Below are 17,914 nucleotides of genomic sequence, written 5' to 3' on the forward strand. Positions count from 1 at the left end.
GAGCCAAAGTTCTTGCAACAAAAATATAGTCCCCAATTAGCTTGTTTTGTTATCACACGACCCCGTCCCCATTATCTTAAGAGAATATAAAAGAATGAGTGGAGACAGAAGAGAGAATGAGACGTTTTTGGCGCGTGTTGCTCTTGATTTAGTGTTTATTTTTGCAGTAAACTTAAAGGAGGCCTTTTCACTTTATGTTTGATTCCATTTAAGCTGATATTCCATTCTTGACATCTTTAAATTTACAGTATTCATGGGAGTTTTATTTGGTCAATTTTGCTTCTTTTTATTTCCTATTTCCCACATTTATTTATAGTTTTTATTAGATTGCAATAAATCCTATAACATTGAACAGACTGACTAAAGTCAAATGACCTGTGGTTCCCACCGATAGCCGTCATTCTGATGGGTTTTTGCTGGCTGCAGCTGAAATATTCCAATGCTCCATGTCACAGAGACAGTAAATACTAAACCCTAAAGATTCTGAAGGCATGATGTAAAATAGTAACGTATAATACAGACATTTGAAGAGACAATTCAGAGAATGTTTCCATGCTTCTAAGAGTGGCCGAGGAGCCATTTAGAACTTTATAAAGAAGCATTGTGTGATACCAGGAACCAATTTAACTTCAAGGCGAAGCTGCTTCTGCTTTGTCGACCATCGACTGATCTCCTGAAAGTCCACCAGCGCTTTTAAAAACTAAATTCTTCATCTATGGAGGGAGTAGACGGCAGATGTTTCCACAGATGTTCTTCACCAGTGGTCAGTGAGTGATGCAGCAGATGAGCGGGAGTTGACTGGCTTCTACCAGCCATGACTCAATGTCTCCAGCCCATAGTGTGGATTCTCTACGAGATCAGACAGCAGCTTCACTCCTGAATCCTGCAGCTGGTTCTGACTCAGGTCCAGTTCTCTGAGATGGGAGGGATTGGACCTCAGCGCCGAGGCCAGAGAGCCACAGCTGATCTCTGATAAACTGCAGTCACTTAATCTAAATAAAGAAGGGAAACTTTTATAAGGTTATAAGTGAAACCAGTATTCATCTGAAAGGTTAATCAAAGGCATGATCTGTAAATATTTAATTTAGTTACAGGTTAAAAAATGATAGTAATATGTAATTACCACAATTCCACCCTCTCAGGTTTGCACTGTTCCAGAGGAGAATATATATTGTTCTGGCCCTCACTCTTCCCAGGTTCTCCCACCTCTTTCCCTCCCATCTCATCATGGAGATCCATCTCACCTGTGGCTCATCTTTAAAGGCACAACCTGTCTTAGATGACTTCCTGTCTCCCTCACCATCTCCCTCCTCGTTGGCTGGTGTCTACCAGGCACCCTCACCTAGTTTTGTCTAATTTTGGTTACCATCTGTGGGCTTTTTCATTGTCCTTAAATCAATTTATCATGAATAAGTGGTCCCCGTGTGGCCCTCCCTCCTGAAGGAACTGGGCACAACACACACACTCAGAAAGTGTGAGGACCCTCGGATGGAATAATGGACATTTTTGAGAATGGTGTTTACCTCAGAGTTTCCAGTCGGCAGATTGGAAAGTGGAGAAAACCACAGAGCAGCTTCACTCCTGAATCCTGCAGCTGGTTCCAACTCAGGTCCAGTTCTCTGAGATGGGAGGGATTGGACCTCAGCGCCGAGGCCAGAGAGCCACAGCTGATCTCTGATAAACTGCAGCGCTCTAATCTGAAAAATGCAGGATGAGGTTATACGGTGCAGGTCTGCATGTTATCTGCGTCAGTACTAAACCTACGTTAGTTCTTAGTTGGGTCAGACCTGAATTCACGATATTCCAAGGAATTTTTTTAATGTGGTGCATCACAGCAGTGTTGAGAACAGCCTCACTTCACCATCTTAGCAGCTGGTATATAGGTAGAAAAATGAAGACTGACCTGAGCCTCTCCAGTTTACAGTTTGGACTCTCCAGTCCAGAACAGAGCCGCTTCACTCCTGAATCCTGCAACGTGTTGTGGCTCAGGTCCAGAACCCTCAGATGAGAGAGGTTGGACTTCAGAGCTGAGACCACAGAATCACAGCTGGTCTCTGATAAACTGCAGTCAATTAGTCTAAAATAACAATTATTTTGAGAGAAGACAAATAAAAATCAACATGTACCAGAGCAAAACACAGCTTACAAGCAACAAACCTCTGGTCCTGCACCGGCTTATCTGCCGTATGTTCCTATTTTGGGTTCTTTCAGGGCGGTTGGACAAGATCTACACCGTATGTAAAGTGTGTGTAGGTCAAAATACCTTCCAAGTTTGTGAGACCACATTTCTCAATAGCACTCAACTCTTGTCAGGAGTTGGGACAAAGCGACCCACTCCTGATAGCTTGTGGGCGATGCTGCAGCGACCCTGCAATCCCTACACTCTCTGGTGAAACCAAATCAAAGGTTTTAGACACTGCTGGATGCTGGAAGGGTGGCTATAGTCTGGACGCATCGTTCCCCTGACTGCACATTTCTCCAACAATGATTGGCAGCTGGTGTCACTTGTTCTCCAGATGAGAGAAGGAAAGAGAGCCCCCCCACAGTGTGTTTGATTGCCCCACTGCAAGCTCAATGCTGCCAGAAAACATTGCAGGAGCATCAATTCCCCTCAGGGCATCAACAAGGACCTCAGGAAAAGGTGCAGCTGCCACCTACTAGAGACAAGCACACTGAGCTGAGATTCAAAGCCCTCTCCTCCCAAGAGAAGAGCTTGTTTGTTGGAGGCTCTTCTGGGCGATACCTGGTGCCACAGCTCCAGCTCAGCCCGTCTCTGGAGCTGAGGTGGAGCTTAGCAAGTTTCATGGTTCTCCACCACTTCCTCTCGCTGAGGACCTTCTCAGCTGGTGGTTTCTGCTCCACCTTCCAAGTTGAGCAGGTGATACTTCTGCATTCCTGCCACCAGGGTCTCTGCAGAAAGAGTCTTCTCTACTGTTTTATATTATATTGTATAAAATTAGGATTTTTGGTTGATGTCTTAGATGTTGTTGACTAAGAGCAGGTTTTTCTTTAATAACATAGAAAGATTCGATGAGAAGAGCAAATGTATTATTTTATGAGCTACTTCCACTACTATTATATACACATACTTCCATATTGTCTTAGATTGCAAGCTGCATTTATTGCATCGTTCATAGAAAGTCATATTTGTGAGGAGAAAAACTCCAATAAGGTCATTTTCTTTAATGACCATTACAACAGAAGGAGGCGATGAACAAACAGATTTATCTAAAAATGTGTGAAAACTTATGCATGGAAACATTTTTAAAATGGCTGCATTGTGTAGAATCGGTGCAGAATCAACTTGTTGACTTCTGATTTGGACTCCAATGGAAGTGAGGTGCAACAATTGTGGATGCTGAAAGCTTCAGATCTTCATGAAGGTTTCTGTGGTTGGACTGACCTGCTGCCCCTTTAAGAGGGAGGCAGGTTTGGGCTTCTGGCTGGAATGAAGCCACCTAAGATGAGAATGACTGCAGGCTTTCGGTACCAAGGTTTAACAGGGTGCTCACTTCACACTTGGGCTTTTCTCTTTTTGGGGATGGCTTTTCTCAGTAGAGAAGGGGCATGGCACACTGCAGCAGCTTTCTTTTTGGGTTTGCTAGTTTTCCTTCTGATCTTTAAAAGACAGGAAGAACCATTTTTGATTGGTCTGAATGTTTGGGCGGTTTTGTGGCCAGCCTAAAATAAAACAAGACAAATCTACAACTGATACTTCCTTTCTAGTCATTGATGACCATCCTCACATGGGACAGATTTCCACAACCAATTTAATACTGCAAATCTGTCCTGTGTGGTCTTTTTTCTGAGAACTGTAACACTACGTTCATAACAAAGATCAAACATGGAAACAGTTATTGTCTAACTAGTTACACCTGGGAAAGTACTGGATCATCTCTGACTGACCTGAGAGTCTCCAGCTTACAGAGAGGATCCTGGAGAACACCACAGAGCAGCTTCACTCCTGGATCCTTCAGCTGGTTCTCACTCAGGTCCAGAACCCTCAGATGGGAGGGATTGGACCTCAGCACCGAGGCCAGAGAGTCACAGCTGATCTCTGATAAACTGCAGTCACACAGCCTGGAAAAGGAATAAATGGGGCAAATAAAAACACATTTCTAAATCTGAAAATGAAGAGAAAAGCAGAAAATGTAAAGAAATTTAGAAAAGACCAACAGAGGCCTCCTGACCTGAGCGTCTCCAGTCTGCAGTTTGGATGCATCATTGCAGAAGACAGTAACTTTACTTCGGCATCTGTCAGGCTTTGGTTCTCGATTAAGCTCAGCTCCCGTAGATGAGAAGGGTTTGACGTCATTGCTGAGGTCACAACTTCCCAATGACTCTTTGAAAGAACATCACCAGGCAGTCTGTTGTGTATGAAACAAAAATAGTGAGTCAAACTTTGGGATTTCTCATCAACTTATCTGAGAATCTACCTCAACACAAATGTAGCTCATTTCCTGGAAAAGCTAAATTCAACACTGTAGAGCAACAGTTTGAACGACCATCAGATCTGAAATGCAACTGAATTATTCTCAACATTTGTCTTATTTTAGAACAGCTCATAATTACTGAATATTTAAAATGATTATAGCAAATGGTTTAAAGAAACGTGCATCTTTTTATCTGTCTATCGGCTCTTTGGATATTTTGCATTTCATCCAATTTGTACGATGGTGCGTCAAGTCTTAATTCAGCGATCCGATCGATGACATCAGAGTCTCTGGTTGCATCGATTGCCCTCAGCTTCTGTTCTATCTGCCTGTTTCCCTTCAAATCATTTTCACTGCACCTTTTGTTGCTAGTGATGAAGTTGCCACCTAACGGGTGTGGAAAGGCTCAAACAACTTTGTGGGTCACATAAAGGCTCCAAACGGAACCGCCACAAAGACCTAAAACACCCATTTAAACCAACGAGGCCGGCTGTTTTTACGTTGAACAAATGAAGCAAAATAGTCACGTGTCATGAGTTAAAATGTGTTTTTCTGTCGTTAGAATACGATGTATACAAACAAACAAAAGTGATTTAATGACATGACAGTAATTTCATGATAGTCAGTTAACTTGTGGCTCCTATTATTCCTGCCTTATGTTGGTTTGTCTGGATTGACCTTTGAACTTATATCCAGCCAGTGTTGAACATTTCTGGATGAATTGTTGTTGTTTTAATTTATGGACGCTGCAATGGAGATAAAGAATTGAAGGAATGACCACTGGAGGGGGTATTGCTACCTGACATGATCCACTCGCTTGATTTAAACGCCGATGTCCGGCCCCAAAAATCTTTACTTACTCGAACTTCCTGCAGTTCCTCACAGCTGGAATCAGGCGACGTCGTCCCTCATCTGAGGTGTTGTACTGCCACAGGTCCAGCTCATCCAGAACCTCCTCTGACATCTGCAGCAGGTAGGCCAGAGCTGAACAGTGGATCTCTGACAGTTCCCTCTCTGATATCAAATCAAATCAAATCAAATCAATCTTTATTTATATAGCGTCTTATACAATCAAAATTGTTTCAAGGCGCTTTCCAGAATCCAGGGCCTGACCCCAGACAAGCAACAGTGGCAAGGAAAAACTCCCCTTTAACAGGAAGAAACCTTGAGCAGGACCAGGCTCATGTAGGGGGACCCTCCTGCTGATGGCCGGCTGGGTAAAGAGAGAGGAGAGGAGGGAGGACAGGTAGAGGATAGGATAGGTAGGAGAGGAGAGGGGTAGAGGAGAGGAGAGGTAGAGTGAAGGGGAGGTAGAGGAGAGGAGAGGTAGAGTGAAGGGGAGGTAGAGGAGAGGAGAGAGGAGAGGAGAGAGAGGAGAGGAGAGAGGAGAGGAGAGGAGAAGGAGAGGAGAGGAGAGGAGAGGAGAGGAGAGGAGAGAGGAGAGGAGAGGAGAGGAGAGGAGAGGAGAGGAGAGGGAGAAGAGAGGCACAGAGCACAGAAACACACACAAAAAATATGCACAATCACTTCAACGGGGCCGGCGGTCATTATGCAGCTCCGATGGCAGTGATACCTGCAAATAGATAGGGGGGGGGGGGGGGAGAAGCAGAAAAACTACACAAGAATCAGCATAACTAGTCTGCTTGATGAGGAGAGGAAAGGAGAGGAAAGGAGAGGAAACCATGACCCAGTGGAGTGACAGAGGCCTGTCAGGTGATCATGTTTCCGGACCCCGGCAGCCTTGGCCTATAACAGCATAGCTAAGATATGACCTAACGATTAGACGACCCCCTAAGTATGATAATTTGTCTGTCTATGATAGTAACTGGAACTACTGAATTAGTAACAGTAAGCTTTTTCGAAGAGGTAGGTTTTGAGTCTGATCTTAAAAGTAGCGATGGAGTCAGCCTCCCGTACCTGGACAGGGAGCTGGTTCCAAAGCAGGGGGGCCTGGTAGCTAAATGCTCGGCCCCCCATTCTACTCCTAGAGACTCTGGGAACCACAAGTAGACCAGCATTCTGAGAGCGGAGCGGTCTATTGGGCTGATAAGGTATCACTAGCTCCTCCAGGTAGGATGGAGCTAGGCCTCTGAGGACCTTGTAGGTCAGAAGAAGGGTTTTAAAAGTTATTCTAAATTTAACGGGCAGCCAATGAAGCGACACCATTACAGGACTTATGTGATCTCTTTTGTCAATACCTGTCAGAACTCTGGCTGCAGCATTTTGGATCAACTGGAGGCTTCTTAAAGAGTTGTTTGGACACCCTGATAATAAGGAGTTACAGTAGTCCAGCCTGGAAGTAACAAATGCATGGACTAACTTTTCAGCATCAGGCTGCATCAGTAGCTTCCTGATCTTTGAGATGTTCCTCAAGTGAAAAAAGGCACTTCTAGAGACTAATTTAATGTGTGAGTTGAAGGAGAGATTTTGATCAAAAGTTACTCCTAGATTCCTCACAGAGAGACTAGATGTTAATGAGATACCATCTAGAGTGATCATGTGATCAAATCTATCCCTGAGAGGTTCAGGACCAAACACCATGACCTCAGTTTTTCCTGGGTTAAGGAGGAGGAAATTTGAAGACATCCAGGACTTTATGTCTTTAAGACAGGTCTGGAGCTTCACTAACTTCTCTGTCTCCTCGGGTTTCATGGATAAATAGAGCTGAGTGTCATCAGCATAACAATGAAAATTTATCCCATGCTGCCGAATAATGTTCCCTAAGGGAAGCATATACAATGTGAAGAGGATTGGTCCGAGTACGGAACCTTGAGGAACTCCATGGCTAACCCTACTGTATGAGGAGGGAACGCCGTGGACATGGGCAAACTGGTATCTATCAGATAAGTATGATCTAAACCAGTCTAGTGCTGTCCCTTTAATCCCAATCACATGTTCCAGTCTCTGTAACAGGATGCTGTGATCAACTGTATCAAAAGCAGCACTGAGGTCCAGCAGAACCAGCATAGAGACCAGTCCATGATCGGAAGCTATGAGAAGATCATTAGTGACTTTAAGAAGTGCTGTTTCTGTGCTGTGGTGAGCTCTAAAGCCTGACTGAAACATCTCAAACAGGCTGTTCCTCTGCAGGTGCTCCAGTAACTGAGTCACCACCACCTTCTCTAGAACTTTAGAGATAAAAGGAAGGTTGGATATTGGCCTATAATTTCCCAAGACATCAGGATCCAGTGATGGTTTTTTAAGCAACGGCTTAATCACTGCCACCTTGTAGGACCGGGGTACATAACCTGACACTAAAGAACCATTGATCTGGTCCAGGATAGAACTGCCTATCAGTGGTAGAACATCCTTCAACAGGTGTGTTGGGATGGGATCTAAAAGACACGTAGTGGTCTTGGATTTCTGAATTAGCGATGACGCCTAAGAAAAATATATAGGGCTGAAGGAGCTTAAGGGCTCGTTGGAGACCCTGCATGTTCCCACAGTCGGCACATCTGGTGATGGTCCAGTTGTAGGGATGGCCTGGTTAGCTTTCTCTCTGATAGCTAGAACTTTATCAGTGAAGAAGCTCATGAAGTCTTCACCACTAAGGGAAGAAGGGATACGTGGATCTAAAACACTGTGACTCTTGGTTATTTGGCCACAGTGCTGAAAAGAAACCTGGGGTTGTTCTTATTTTCCTCAATCAAAGAAGAAAAATAAGCTGTTCTAGCCTTACGAAGGGCCTTTTTGTAAACTAATAGACAGTCTTTCCAGGCTACATGGTAGCTGTCTATCTTACAAGAATGCACTTCCCTTTCCAGTCTTCGCACTTTCTCTGCTTGAGGGTCCTGATATGTGAATTATACCAGGGGGCACACCTCCTCTGATTTACTATTTTCTTTTTCAGGGGGGCAACAGAATCAAGCGTGATTCTCAGTGAGGTTGCTGCACCTTCAGCAATAGAGTCAACCTCAGCAGGGCTCAGATTATAATGACTGATCCCTGGGGAAACACATGGTGGTCCTGGGATCAGCACAGGGATCACTTCCTTAAACTTAGCTACAGCATTATCTGAAAGACATCTGCTATAGTAAGACTTTGTTCTGAGCATAGAAGAATCCTTAATCATAAATGTAAAAGTGATCAAAGAGTGGTCTGACAGGACTGGGTTCCGAGGGAACACTGACACATGTTCTACCTCAACACCATAAGTCAGGACTAGATCTAGGGTGTGGTTAAAGCTGTGAGTTGGTTGGTTTATCTGCTGGAGGAAACCAACTGACTCAAGTAATAAAATGAAGCCATTTCTAAAGCTGTCGTTTATAACGTCCATATGGATGTTAAAGTCTCCAATGATAATGACTTTTTCCGTTCTAAGGACCAAGTCAGATAAGAAATCAGAGAACTCAGACAGGAACTCTGAATGTGGCCCAGCAGGGGGCCGATATACTACTACAAACAGAAGTGGCTTTTCTGTCCTCCAGTTCAGATGAGTGATGCCAAGAGTCAGGCTTTCAAATGAACTGTAGCCATGTTTTGGTCTGGGATTAATTAATAACTTGGAGTGATAGATTGCTGCCACTCCCCCTCCTCGACCAGTAACACGTGGAATATGATAATTAAGATGGGTAGGAGGAGTAGATTCATTTAAGCTAACATACTCCTCCTCCTGAAGCCAGGTCTCAGTAAGACAAAATAAATCAATGTGATGATCCGCTATCAGGTCGTGCACTAACAGGGATTTACACAAAAGAGATCTAATATTTAACAGTCCACACTTAATCGTGATATTAGTTTCTCCAACTTGTGCTTCAGTATTAATTTTAATAAGATTTTGGTGATTGACCGCTCCCCTGCTCTGTGCTTGGTGAACTTTTAACCGTGGAACAGAGACTACCTCTATAGTGTTAAATATGTTATTGTTGGTGGATGAGGGTTCTAAGGAAGCAGCAGAGAGGTGTGTAAGACCACAACTCTGCGTCCTGGTCTGGACCCTGGATTGTCAGGTCACTTTGGGTCTAATAAAATTAGCCAGATTACTAGAGATGAGAGAAGCGCCATCTCGAGTGGGATGGACACCGTCTCTCCTAATCAGACCAGGTTTTCCCCAGAAGGTGCTCCAATTGTCTATAAAGGCCACCTGGTTATCGGGGCACCACCGTGACAGCCAGCGACGAAGCGATGACATGCGGCTAAACATCTCATCGCTGGCCAGATTGGGGAGGGGACCAGAGAATGCTACGGAGTCCGACATCGTTTTTGCGTAGTTACACACCGACTTCAAGTTAATTTTAGTGACCTCCGACTGACGAAGCCGGGTGTCGTTGGCTCCGACGTGAATAATAACTTTACCAAATTTACGATTACGTCTCTCCAGCAGCCATAAATTTGCTTCTATGTCGCCCGCTCTGGCCCCCGGAATGCACTTAACTATGGTCGCTGGAGTCGGCTTCACGTAGCGCAAAACAGAGTCGCCAATTACCAGGGTCGGTTTCTCGGCGGGTGTGTCGCCGAGTGGGGAAAAGCGGTTAGCCACGGGAAGCGGTTGGTGGTGCACCGTGGGCCTTTGTTTTGGGCTACGCTTCCTACGAACCGTCACCCAGCCGCCCTGGCTAGCCGGCTGCTCGGCTGCTGCCGGGGGACCGCTAGCTGAAGCTACGCTAGGCGGCTCCGCAGCAGCTAGCTTACCCTGGCTACATGACGCAACTCCAGCTAACTCCAAGCTGCGGAACCGCGTCTCAAGCTCGCTAAGTCTCGCCTCCATAGCCATAAATAAACTACACTTCTTGCACCTATTCCCTTCACTAAGGGAGGCAGAGGAGTAACTAAACATTTCACACTCTGAACAGACAAAGACACCGGGTGAAACAGACGGTGAGGCCATGCTAACGCTAGTGATCGGCGAAGCCCTGTATTTGTTTAATATGGGTTGTTTCTTACTGTTGATATCAGGTGACTAGAATGTCTCAAGTGTTCAAAATTTTAAGTAAAGTGAATACAACACACCAAGTGTTCAATATTAAGTGAATACAACACACCAAGTGTTCAATATTAAGTGAATACGGCACCCCGTGCACAATGCAACCAACGAACGATAGAAGAGACAGGAAGTGACGCAATACTCACGTGTCCAACCAGTGTCCCCTGACTTCAGGAACTCTTGGATCTCTTGATGGACTGACTGATCCTTCATCTCATCAGACAGTGGAAGATGTTGATGCTTCTGTCTGGGGAGATTTCATCACTGTTCTCCTCCTTCAGGTTGTTGAGGACCTTCTGGATGGTTTCTGGGTGGCTGTTCCTCTGATCCAACAGTCCACCCAAGATCCTCTGATTGGACTCCAGAGAGAGACCATGAAGGAAGCGAACAAACAAGTCCAGGTGGCCATTTTTACTTTTGAGAGATTTCATTAGTGCTCTCCTGAGGAAGTCATCAAGAGATTTGACTGGATCGTTATTAAACAACCCAACAAAGCAGGAAAAGCGGTTTGGTTTCGAATATTTTAGGAACTTATTTATAACCGCTGTGTCTTTCCTGGTGTAACGGTGGAACATGTAGACGGCAGCCAGAAACTCCTGAATGCTCAGATGAACAAAGCAGTAGACTGATTTCTGGAAGATCACACTCTCTCTCTTGAAGATCTCTGTACAAACTCCTGAGTACACCGACACCTCGGAGACGTCCAGTCCACATCGCTCCAGGTCTTCAGAGTAGAACATGATGTTTCCTTTCTCCAGATGTTCAAACGCCAGCCGACCCAACTTCAGAAGGAGTTCTTTATCAGCCTTAGTCAGTTTCCCTGGTCTCTGCTTTCCTCCATACTTCTGCTTCTTCCTCTTTATCTGAACCCTCAGGAAGTGTGAGTAGAGGTCAGTCAGTTCCTCTGGTCTCTGCTTTCCTCCATACTTCTGCTTCTTCCTCTTTATCTGAACCCTCAGGAAGTGTGAGTAGAGGTCAGTCAGGGTTTGGGGCAGCTCTCCTCTCTGGTCTCTGGTCATCACGTCCTCCAGAACTATAGCAGTGATCCAGCAGAAAACTGGGATCAGACACATGATGTGGAGGCTCCTGGAGGCCTTGATGTGTGAGATGATTCTCTTGGACAGATCTTCATCACTGAACCTCCTCCTGAAGTACTCCTCCTTCTGGGAGTCAGTGAAGCCTCGTACTTCTGTGATCCTGTCAACACACGAGGGAGGAATCTGATGGGCTGCTGCAGGTCTGGAGGTGATCCAGATGAGAGCTGAGGGAAGCAGGTTCCCCTGGATGAGGTTCACCAGGAGCACCTCAACTGACGATACTTGTGTGACATCAGAGATGAGCTGATGCTTGTTGAAACCCAGTGAAAATCTGCTTTCATCCAGGCCATCAAAGATGAACAGAAGTTTCCAGACAGTCAGATCTTCTGCTCTGATCTTCTGTAATGTTGGATGGAAAACATGAAGCAGTGAGAGAAGACTGTGCTGCTCATCTCTGATCAAGTTCAGCTCCCTCCATGACAGCAGAAGCACCAGACTGATGTCTTGGTTCTCCAAACCTTCTGCCCAGTCCAGACTGAACTTCTGCACTGAGAAGGTTTTTCCAACGCCGGCGACACCGTTGGTCAGAACCACTCTGATGTGTCTCTGTTGCTCAGATAAGACTTTGAAGATGTCCTGGCACTTGATTGGAGTGTCCTGGATGTTCTTCTTGGAGGTTCTCTCAAGCTGTCTCACCTCATGTTGTGTGTCCACCTCCTCACTTTGTCCCTCAGTGATGTAGAGCTCAGTGTAGATCTTGTTCAGCAGGGTTCCACTTCCTGCTTCATGCGTTCCTTCAGTCACATGTTCACATCTTCTCTTCAGACTCATCTTATGACCTTCTATCACCTCCTGCAGATCACTTCCTGAACATAAGTAAACCAATGATTTCCATCTATAATAAATCATCAACACAACTCCAAATTCATGACATCACAAATTAAATCTCATATTGAACAGTTTTACTTTGTTTGGGCTTCATTTCAGCATCTCCAGATCTGCTTCCAGATTGTGAACAAGAGGACTCTCCTGGTGGAGCTGACTGGTCCCAGTTTGATAGGATGTGCTCCCCCCTCTCACTATGAAACACATCTCTATTAGTCCTTTGATTTATAGGATGAAAGAACCTGATCAAGACTCAATATTGTTCCAGCATTTATGTCTGAATTCATCTTTCAGTTTAAACCTGATTCTTGTTTCTAATCAACAATATTCACATTAAGTCTGTAACTATATGACTGTCTGAGGTTTAAGTGTTAAACATCTCCAATAATAAACTCACAACCTGCTGCTGTTAATGTGACTAACAGCTGGCACACAAACACATCATCGCGCTTTAGTTTTCTTACATTTCCTCTGAACTTCTGAAGTCTATTATTCTACCTATGGACCATTCACTCTTCAGGGACACCCTGCTGGGCACTGTGGACTCTGCTCTGTCCTCGTCCATCCTGAGGAAACATCAGAAATAGTGATGAGACTGTGATGAAGGTAAATAATCTGTAGAGGTTGTAGTTAAATAATCCCAATTCACTGCATTTTTATCAAACAGGAACATTTCTAATCCATTCTGGATAACAACTGAATCAATAAATCAATGATGTCTCTGTATAATTTTCATGTTTTCAGAGTTTAAGCTGCTTTTTTAACTGTTCCCTGCAGTGAGAAAAGAACTGGCACCTTTTCCAGCCCCTCATCCTGCAGCACTGAATGTGCTCTAAAGTTCTTTCCAGAGCAAACGTCTCTGCACTTGCAGCAACATGTTGTAGTCATGGATCCGTGAGGAGAACCGGATACAGGAAACTTTGATCCCAAAACCCAACTGGTGGCCAACGCTGGTCCGGCAACGACGGGGACGCTGGTCCATCGGGCCCACAACACTGGTTTTCCACAGGCCAACATGGTGAAAGGACTGTCTTCAGCTCAGCCACTAAATTATCTGGTGCTACATAAACATACTAGTCAGGACTTTTTAACTTCCCTCCTTTGTTCCCCTCTTCAATTATTTCTATGATCCAAGTCCTCAAAGATCACTGCTCTATTTAAAATAGATGAAAGGAATGACACCCACTCCTGCATTTCTTTCACAGTGGTTCCACAACATAGAACAATAAACCACTGTGAGAAAACGTGCAACATGAACCCAAAATCCTGTTGGTGTCCTGTGATCCTGTGTGGATTTAGTTAATTATTTTTAAAGTTTATTGTCTTAAATAATACCAAAATATCCAGCTGTGACCTGGACTGTTGAACAACTCTAATAACTCTAAGAGCTTTTCACCTGTCACAAAAATGTCGCTCTTCCTGCTTCGTCTGAACAGAATACTTTCACTTTTAAAACCTAATCAGCAGCTTCATGGCGTATATATTACTACCATTAAAGTGTTCTGGGAGGGTTTAAAGTTCTTTTAGGATCAGTAGCAAAGAGCAGAAAAATAAACTAAACTTCACTTAGAAAGACTATTCAACTATAACTAAAGCCAGACTATCAGAAAGTTAAATAAGACCTCTTCATTTATAATGTATAATGATGTTTTGTGCTAAAACTAAATATGAAGTCTTGTTGAATTTTCTTAAGCCAAGAATTCTTCAGCTCTATGCAGCTCTTCAATAGTAACAAAAATGTTTTCAAATCTTGATTTTATCTCCAAACACAACTGTCAATTCTTTTCAATAATGCTCTTCGTTTCCACTCACCTTGTCGGTCTTCAGTCTTCCTGCTTAGTCTGAACTGGTTTGTTGGGTTCCCAGTTTCTGGGACCGTTGTTGCTGGTGTCTACCTGCAGGGGGCGTGGAGGAGCCGCTCATCAGCCACAGTGGCCCCGCAGACACACGCACCTGCGGTCTCTCTTCAATCTCCCGTTAGATTTAAGGACAGAACTCCCGTCTGCCAGCGGCGGAGGGTTTTCGGCCTCATCGCCAAACCCTGACTTCTGTGGCTTGACTATTTTGGAGAGTTTTCCTCGCGGACTTGTTTTGGACTCTCTCGAGGTCTCTCCGCCTCTCTGTGAACGCGGACCGAACTGTTCTGGTTCACTTTAAAATAAAGACGCTTTTCGGACACTATTCTCCATCATTATTCAACCTGGTTAAATAAATAAGATTTATGATGCTTGACAGATTTTAAAGACTTGTAAAAGCAGCATATTTCTGCAGCCCTGGAGTCCAGGAGGAGCAGCAGAGGTCAGAATGTGTCGGAGCGCGTTTAACTATTGTCTGCAGTTCCACGCGTGTCCACCGGGTGGCGGTAAAGCACCCCATGATATTCCTCCTTTTTGGAACTTCTTCAGCTGCGTTGAGCTTTAAATCTTCACCTGTCGCTCCCTTTAAGCTCTAAACTTTGCGGTTCTGTGTGCAGTTTGTTGGTTTGAATATTTCTGATGAATTCTGATGACGACTGAAACTGTCAATGACCAATAGAAAGTTCGTCCATTGTTCTACTGCGTCACACATTTTCATTATTTATTGTCATTTTTGGGTCTAAACTGGGCCAGTTCTGTGAGCTGTTTTGCTTTTTCTGTGGACCAGATGTTCCAGGCAGGTTCCATCATCGGACACAGACGGAGACAGGTCACGTGACAACAGTCAGCCTTTAGTTCTTTATTACAGGAGGATCTGGTTTATATACAGACACGTATCTGCGAAATACTAAAAAGTCTATGAACCCAAAGTACTAAAAAGTCTACATCCACGCACACGCGTGTATTAAGTGTTATACACACATGTGCGCGTACGTGCACACTGTATATTCATCTAATAACTGTTAGTTTCTAAAACAGCAAAGTAGAGTCACTGAGGCACGGCTTCACCTCCTTTACACCGAGGTTTCCCTGAGCAGGTGTGATGAACTGTTGCAGAAGGAAAAGCATGGAACATGTTAATAACCGGACACAAAAACACTCAGGTTTATTGTCTGACGGCATCAGTGTCTCTGGTTGCATCTGTCTGAGGAGCATTGTGAAACCAGGAGCAGTGTAAATGAGGGGGGGGGGGGGGGGGGGGGGGGGGGGGGGGGCAGTGAGTGGATGCTGCATTCATCAAACACACAATAGTCAGAAGAGAAGAAGGAAGAACAGAAGCCCGTGTTCCTCAGTGTTGGTGTGGAGACGCCTGTTTGGAGGAGCAGGAAGCAGGCTGGACTCTTCCAGCTGGCTTTAATGCCACTTCTCTTCTGAGAACCTCCCAGCAGCTTTCTCTCCACCATCTTTTTACGCTGAAGGGTTTTGATCATTTCAGGTCAGATGTTCTTGGACTGAGGTTAAACATGTTTGTTCTTGTGCTCGGAGCGAACCGACGATCCTCTAAAGTCAGGCATCCTAAAGGTGGATGTTTTCTGAGGCCTGGAGGCTTTAAAGTGGCGCTTTTACCCACTTGTCCTCGTTCTGTTGGAAACTTGATCCAAAAACCTTTTCTGGAGCTTCATGTTCTGCTTTTTTGAAGGAATGAAATGGTTTCATCAGCGCTGCCGGGGGCTGAGCAGGCTTCATAGATCTGAAGCTCTGAGATCCTTTAAAGATCTCCTGGAATCAGCAGATGGGGGTTTGAGCCAAAACGGTAAGAATCAGTCAAGCTATCAAATCTTGACTCAGCCCAAGCGTGAACCAGTCCATCCAGAGCTGATTATGGCTCAGCCAGGAGGAAAGCACGGCCTGGGGGGTTCATATGGAGCAGGCACACTCTGGCTCTATTGCTACTGAAAACAGCCCTTCAGCACAGCAGCCTGGAATACAGTTCTGGAGAACACCTGTTCCCAACAGAACCTGTTTAAAACGGGACCAGTAAAGATGCCCGGCGTGACCACGACCACGGGGAAGAGGGGGGGGGGGGGGCAGAGACAGGCGGTAACGCCGCTGCCCACCGATTCACCTGGAAACAACAAAACCCCAGCAGCTTGGACCCAATATGGCAGCGTGTTCCTCAGAAACGCTCCTCAAACTCTCCCCACAGCTTCATTGCTAAACAGGATTTGGGTTTTTTGTCCGTGCAACGGAAAGTGTTTGTCCTTTGGTGGTCCAACAGGAACCACGATTTGGATGATGGATGATTTGATGTTATTGAGAATAAAAACAGCTGAAAATGGAACGCGGATGTGGGACCCATAATGCCTGGCATGCATAGGGACATGGACCCCCCCATTCTCATATTTAATTTATTTAATTTTTGTTATTTTGCATGTAATGTTTTAGTGTGTTGCTGGTGGTTAAAATGAGTGAGGCTCAGCTGCATTTTTGGGGCAGCTTCGGGGTCTTCGGGGAAAAAGAGCGCGCAGATTTTTCGAGAAGACCGGGGGTGAAGCATTAGACAGGACGGTAGGCTCCACGTTGTGTGACTGTATTGACCGCTAGATTAAAGTTATAAAAAGAACCCACCCATGCACGCCTGGACATTCAATTATTGTAGCCAAGTGTGCAACAAATATTGGAGGCACCGCTGGGATTAATTAACGTCGAGTTAAGTGTGACGAGAACGCGCACAGAGAGCTTGGAGTGATGACGACGGGAACGCACAGCTTCGGAGGCGCGGCGGCCTCCGACATGCAGGATCTTGAGGAGCTGGCAGACACAGTGTCACGGAGACTATGGCTGCTGCAACTGGATCAGCTGAAAGAGGTGTGTGTCTTGGCCAAGATCTCATGTGGAAATGTCACAACAAGACGGGCGTTAATCAGTCGGATCATAGAGTCTTTGGACAGTACTATTAATACAGAAGAGGAGGATGTTGCTTTGTATTTTCTCAAGAACATATTAAAATCAGTGGAACAGATTAAAGAAACTGATGAAGACACAGAGACAGATGAAAATGCAGAGAACACAGAACAAGATATCCAGCAAATGGCAACAGAAATGAGCCTAGCAGAGAAGTATTCACAGCTACAGAAGAACAGTCAAGCTCTGCAAGATGAAGTGAGGAGGTTGAGTGAGAGAGTGAACAGTGCATCACCGAACCTACCACCAGCTCCACAAGTTGTGCCACCTGCAGCTGTGAACAGACTCCCAGAAGTGACAATAAGGAAAGATTTCAAGATTTGTGGTCAGATAGGGGAAAGGGGGCAGAAAGACCGGCTCTCGTACACAAACCTTATGCATCAGATTGACAGAGGCCTTAGTAGGGGACACAGCGAGGCTGAAGTTGTGGAGGCGGTGGTCAAGTCAATCAGCCCAGGTTTGGCTATTCGAGATATGCTTGAAATAAAAAGTGACCTCACCCTTACCCAGTTAAAGACCATACTAAAGGGACACTTCAAAGAGGACAGTTCAATAGACTTGTATCACCGACTAGTCAACATGACACAGGACAGTCGTGAGTCACCCCAAAACTTCCTGTTTAGAGCCATTGAGTTAAAAGAGAGACTTTTGCTCGCTTCAAGAGAGGTCGGGTCAGATGAACAGTATAGTCCTGAGCTTATTCAGAAGAAATTCTTGAGGTCAGTTAGTACTGGATTATTAAGTGACCACATTAAGTTCCAGCTTAAACCCTTTCTTGATGACCTGACAGTGACGGATGAGGTACTCATTGACAAG

At 45.0% G+C, this 17,914-nt stretch overlaps 2 protein-coding genes and 1 long non-coding RNA gene across 16 annotated transcripts in view; 1 reads left to right on the forward strand and 2 right to left on the reverse strand.

Annotated features, from left to right (window-relative positions):
* The window catches only part of LOC130537198 (ribonuclease inhibitor-like), a 180,748-nt gene that overhangs the window by 21,175 nt on the left and 141,659 nt on the right, over positions 1 to 17,914 (reverse strand). For 6 of the 14 annotated variants that reach the window (XM_057053794.1, XM_057053796.1, XM_057053795.1 and 3 more), the window contains 3 exons: positions 3,907 to 4,080; positions 1,904 to 2,077; positions 1,524 to 1,697 (listed from right to left, as the gene is read on the reverse strand). The exons of 1 other annotated variant lie outside the window; for it this stretch is intronic. In XM_057053794.1, the coding sequence (XP_056909774.1) occupies positions 1,524 to 1,697; positions 1,904 to 2,077; positions 3,907 to 4,080 (522 nt within the window). Of the gene's footprint in view, positions 1 to 137; positions 993 to 1,523; positions 1,698 to 1,903; positions 2,078 to 3,906; positions 4,081 to 17,914 lie in introns of those variants that run through there. 7 more of the 14 variants (XM_057053798.1, XM_057053793.1, XM_057053797.1 and 4 more) reach the window with 6 other exon arrangements.
* On the forward strand, positions 5,462 to 6,058 carry LOC130537212 (uncharacterized). The gene is made up of 2 exons (XR_008953576.1): positions 5,462 to 5,764; positions 5,864 to 6,058. It is a non-coding gene; the product is annotated as an uncharacterized LOC130537212 (long non-coding RNA).
* LOC130537200 (protein NLRC3-like) lies at positions 10,557 to 12,842 on the reverse strand. The gene is made up of 3 exons (XM_057053806.1): positions 12,743 to 12,842; positions 12,360 to 12,472; positions 10,557 to 12,259 (listed from the first exon to the last, which is right to left on the reverse strand). The coding sequence occupies exons 2-3, from the start codon at positions 12,373 to 12,375 to the stop codon at positions 10,566 to 10,568; spliced, it is 1,710 nt and encodes a 569-aa protein (XP_056909786.1). The 5' UTR covers positions 12,376 to 12,472; positions 12,743 to 12,842; the 3' UTR covers positions 10,557 to 10,565.

The sequence above is a fragment of the Takifugu flavidus genome, chromosome 14 (assembly GCF_003711565.1).
Source record: "Takifugu flavidus isolate HTHZ2018 chromosome 14, ASM371156v2, whole genome shotgun sequence".
Taxonomy (NCBI): Eukaryota; Metazoa; Chordata; class Actinopteri; order Tetraodontiformes; family Tetraodontidae; genus Takifugu; species Takifugu flavidus.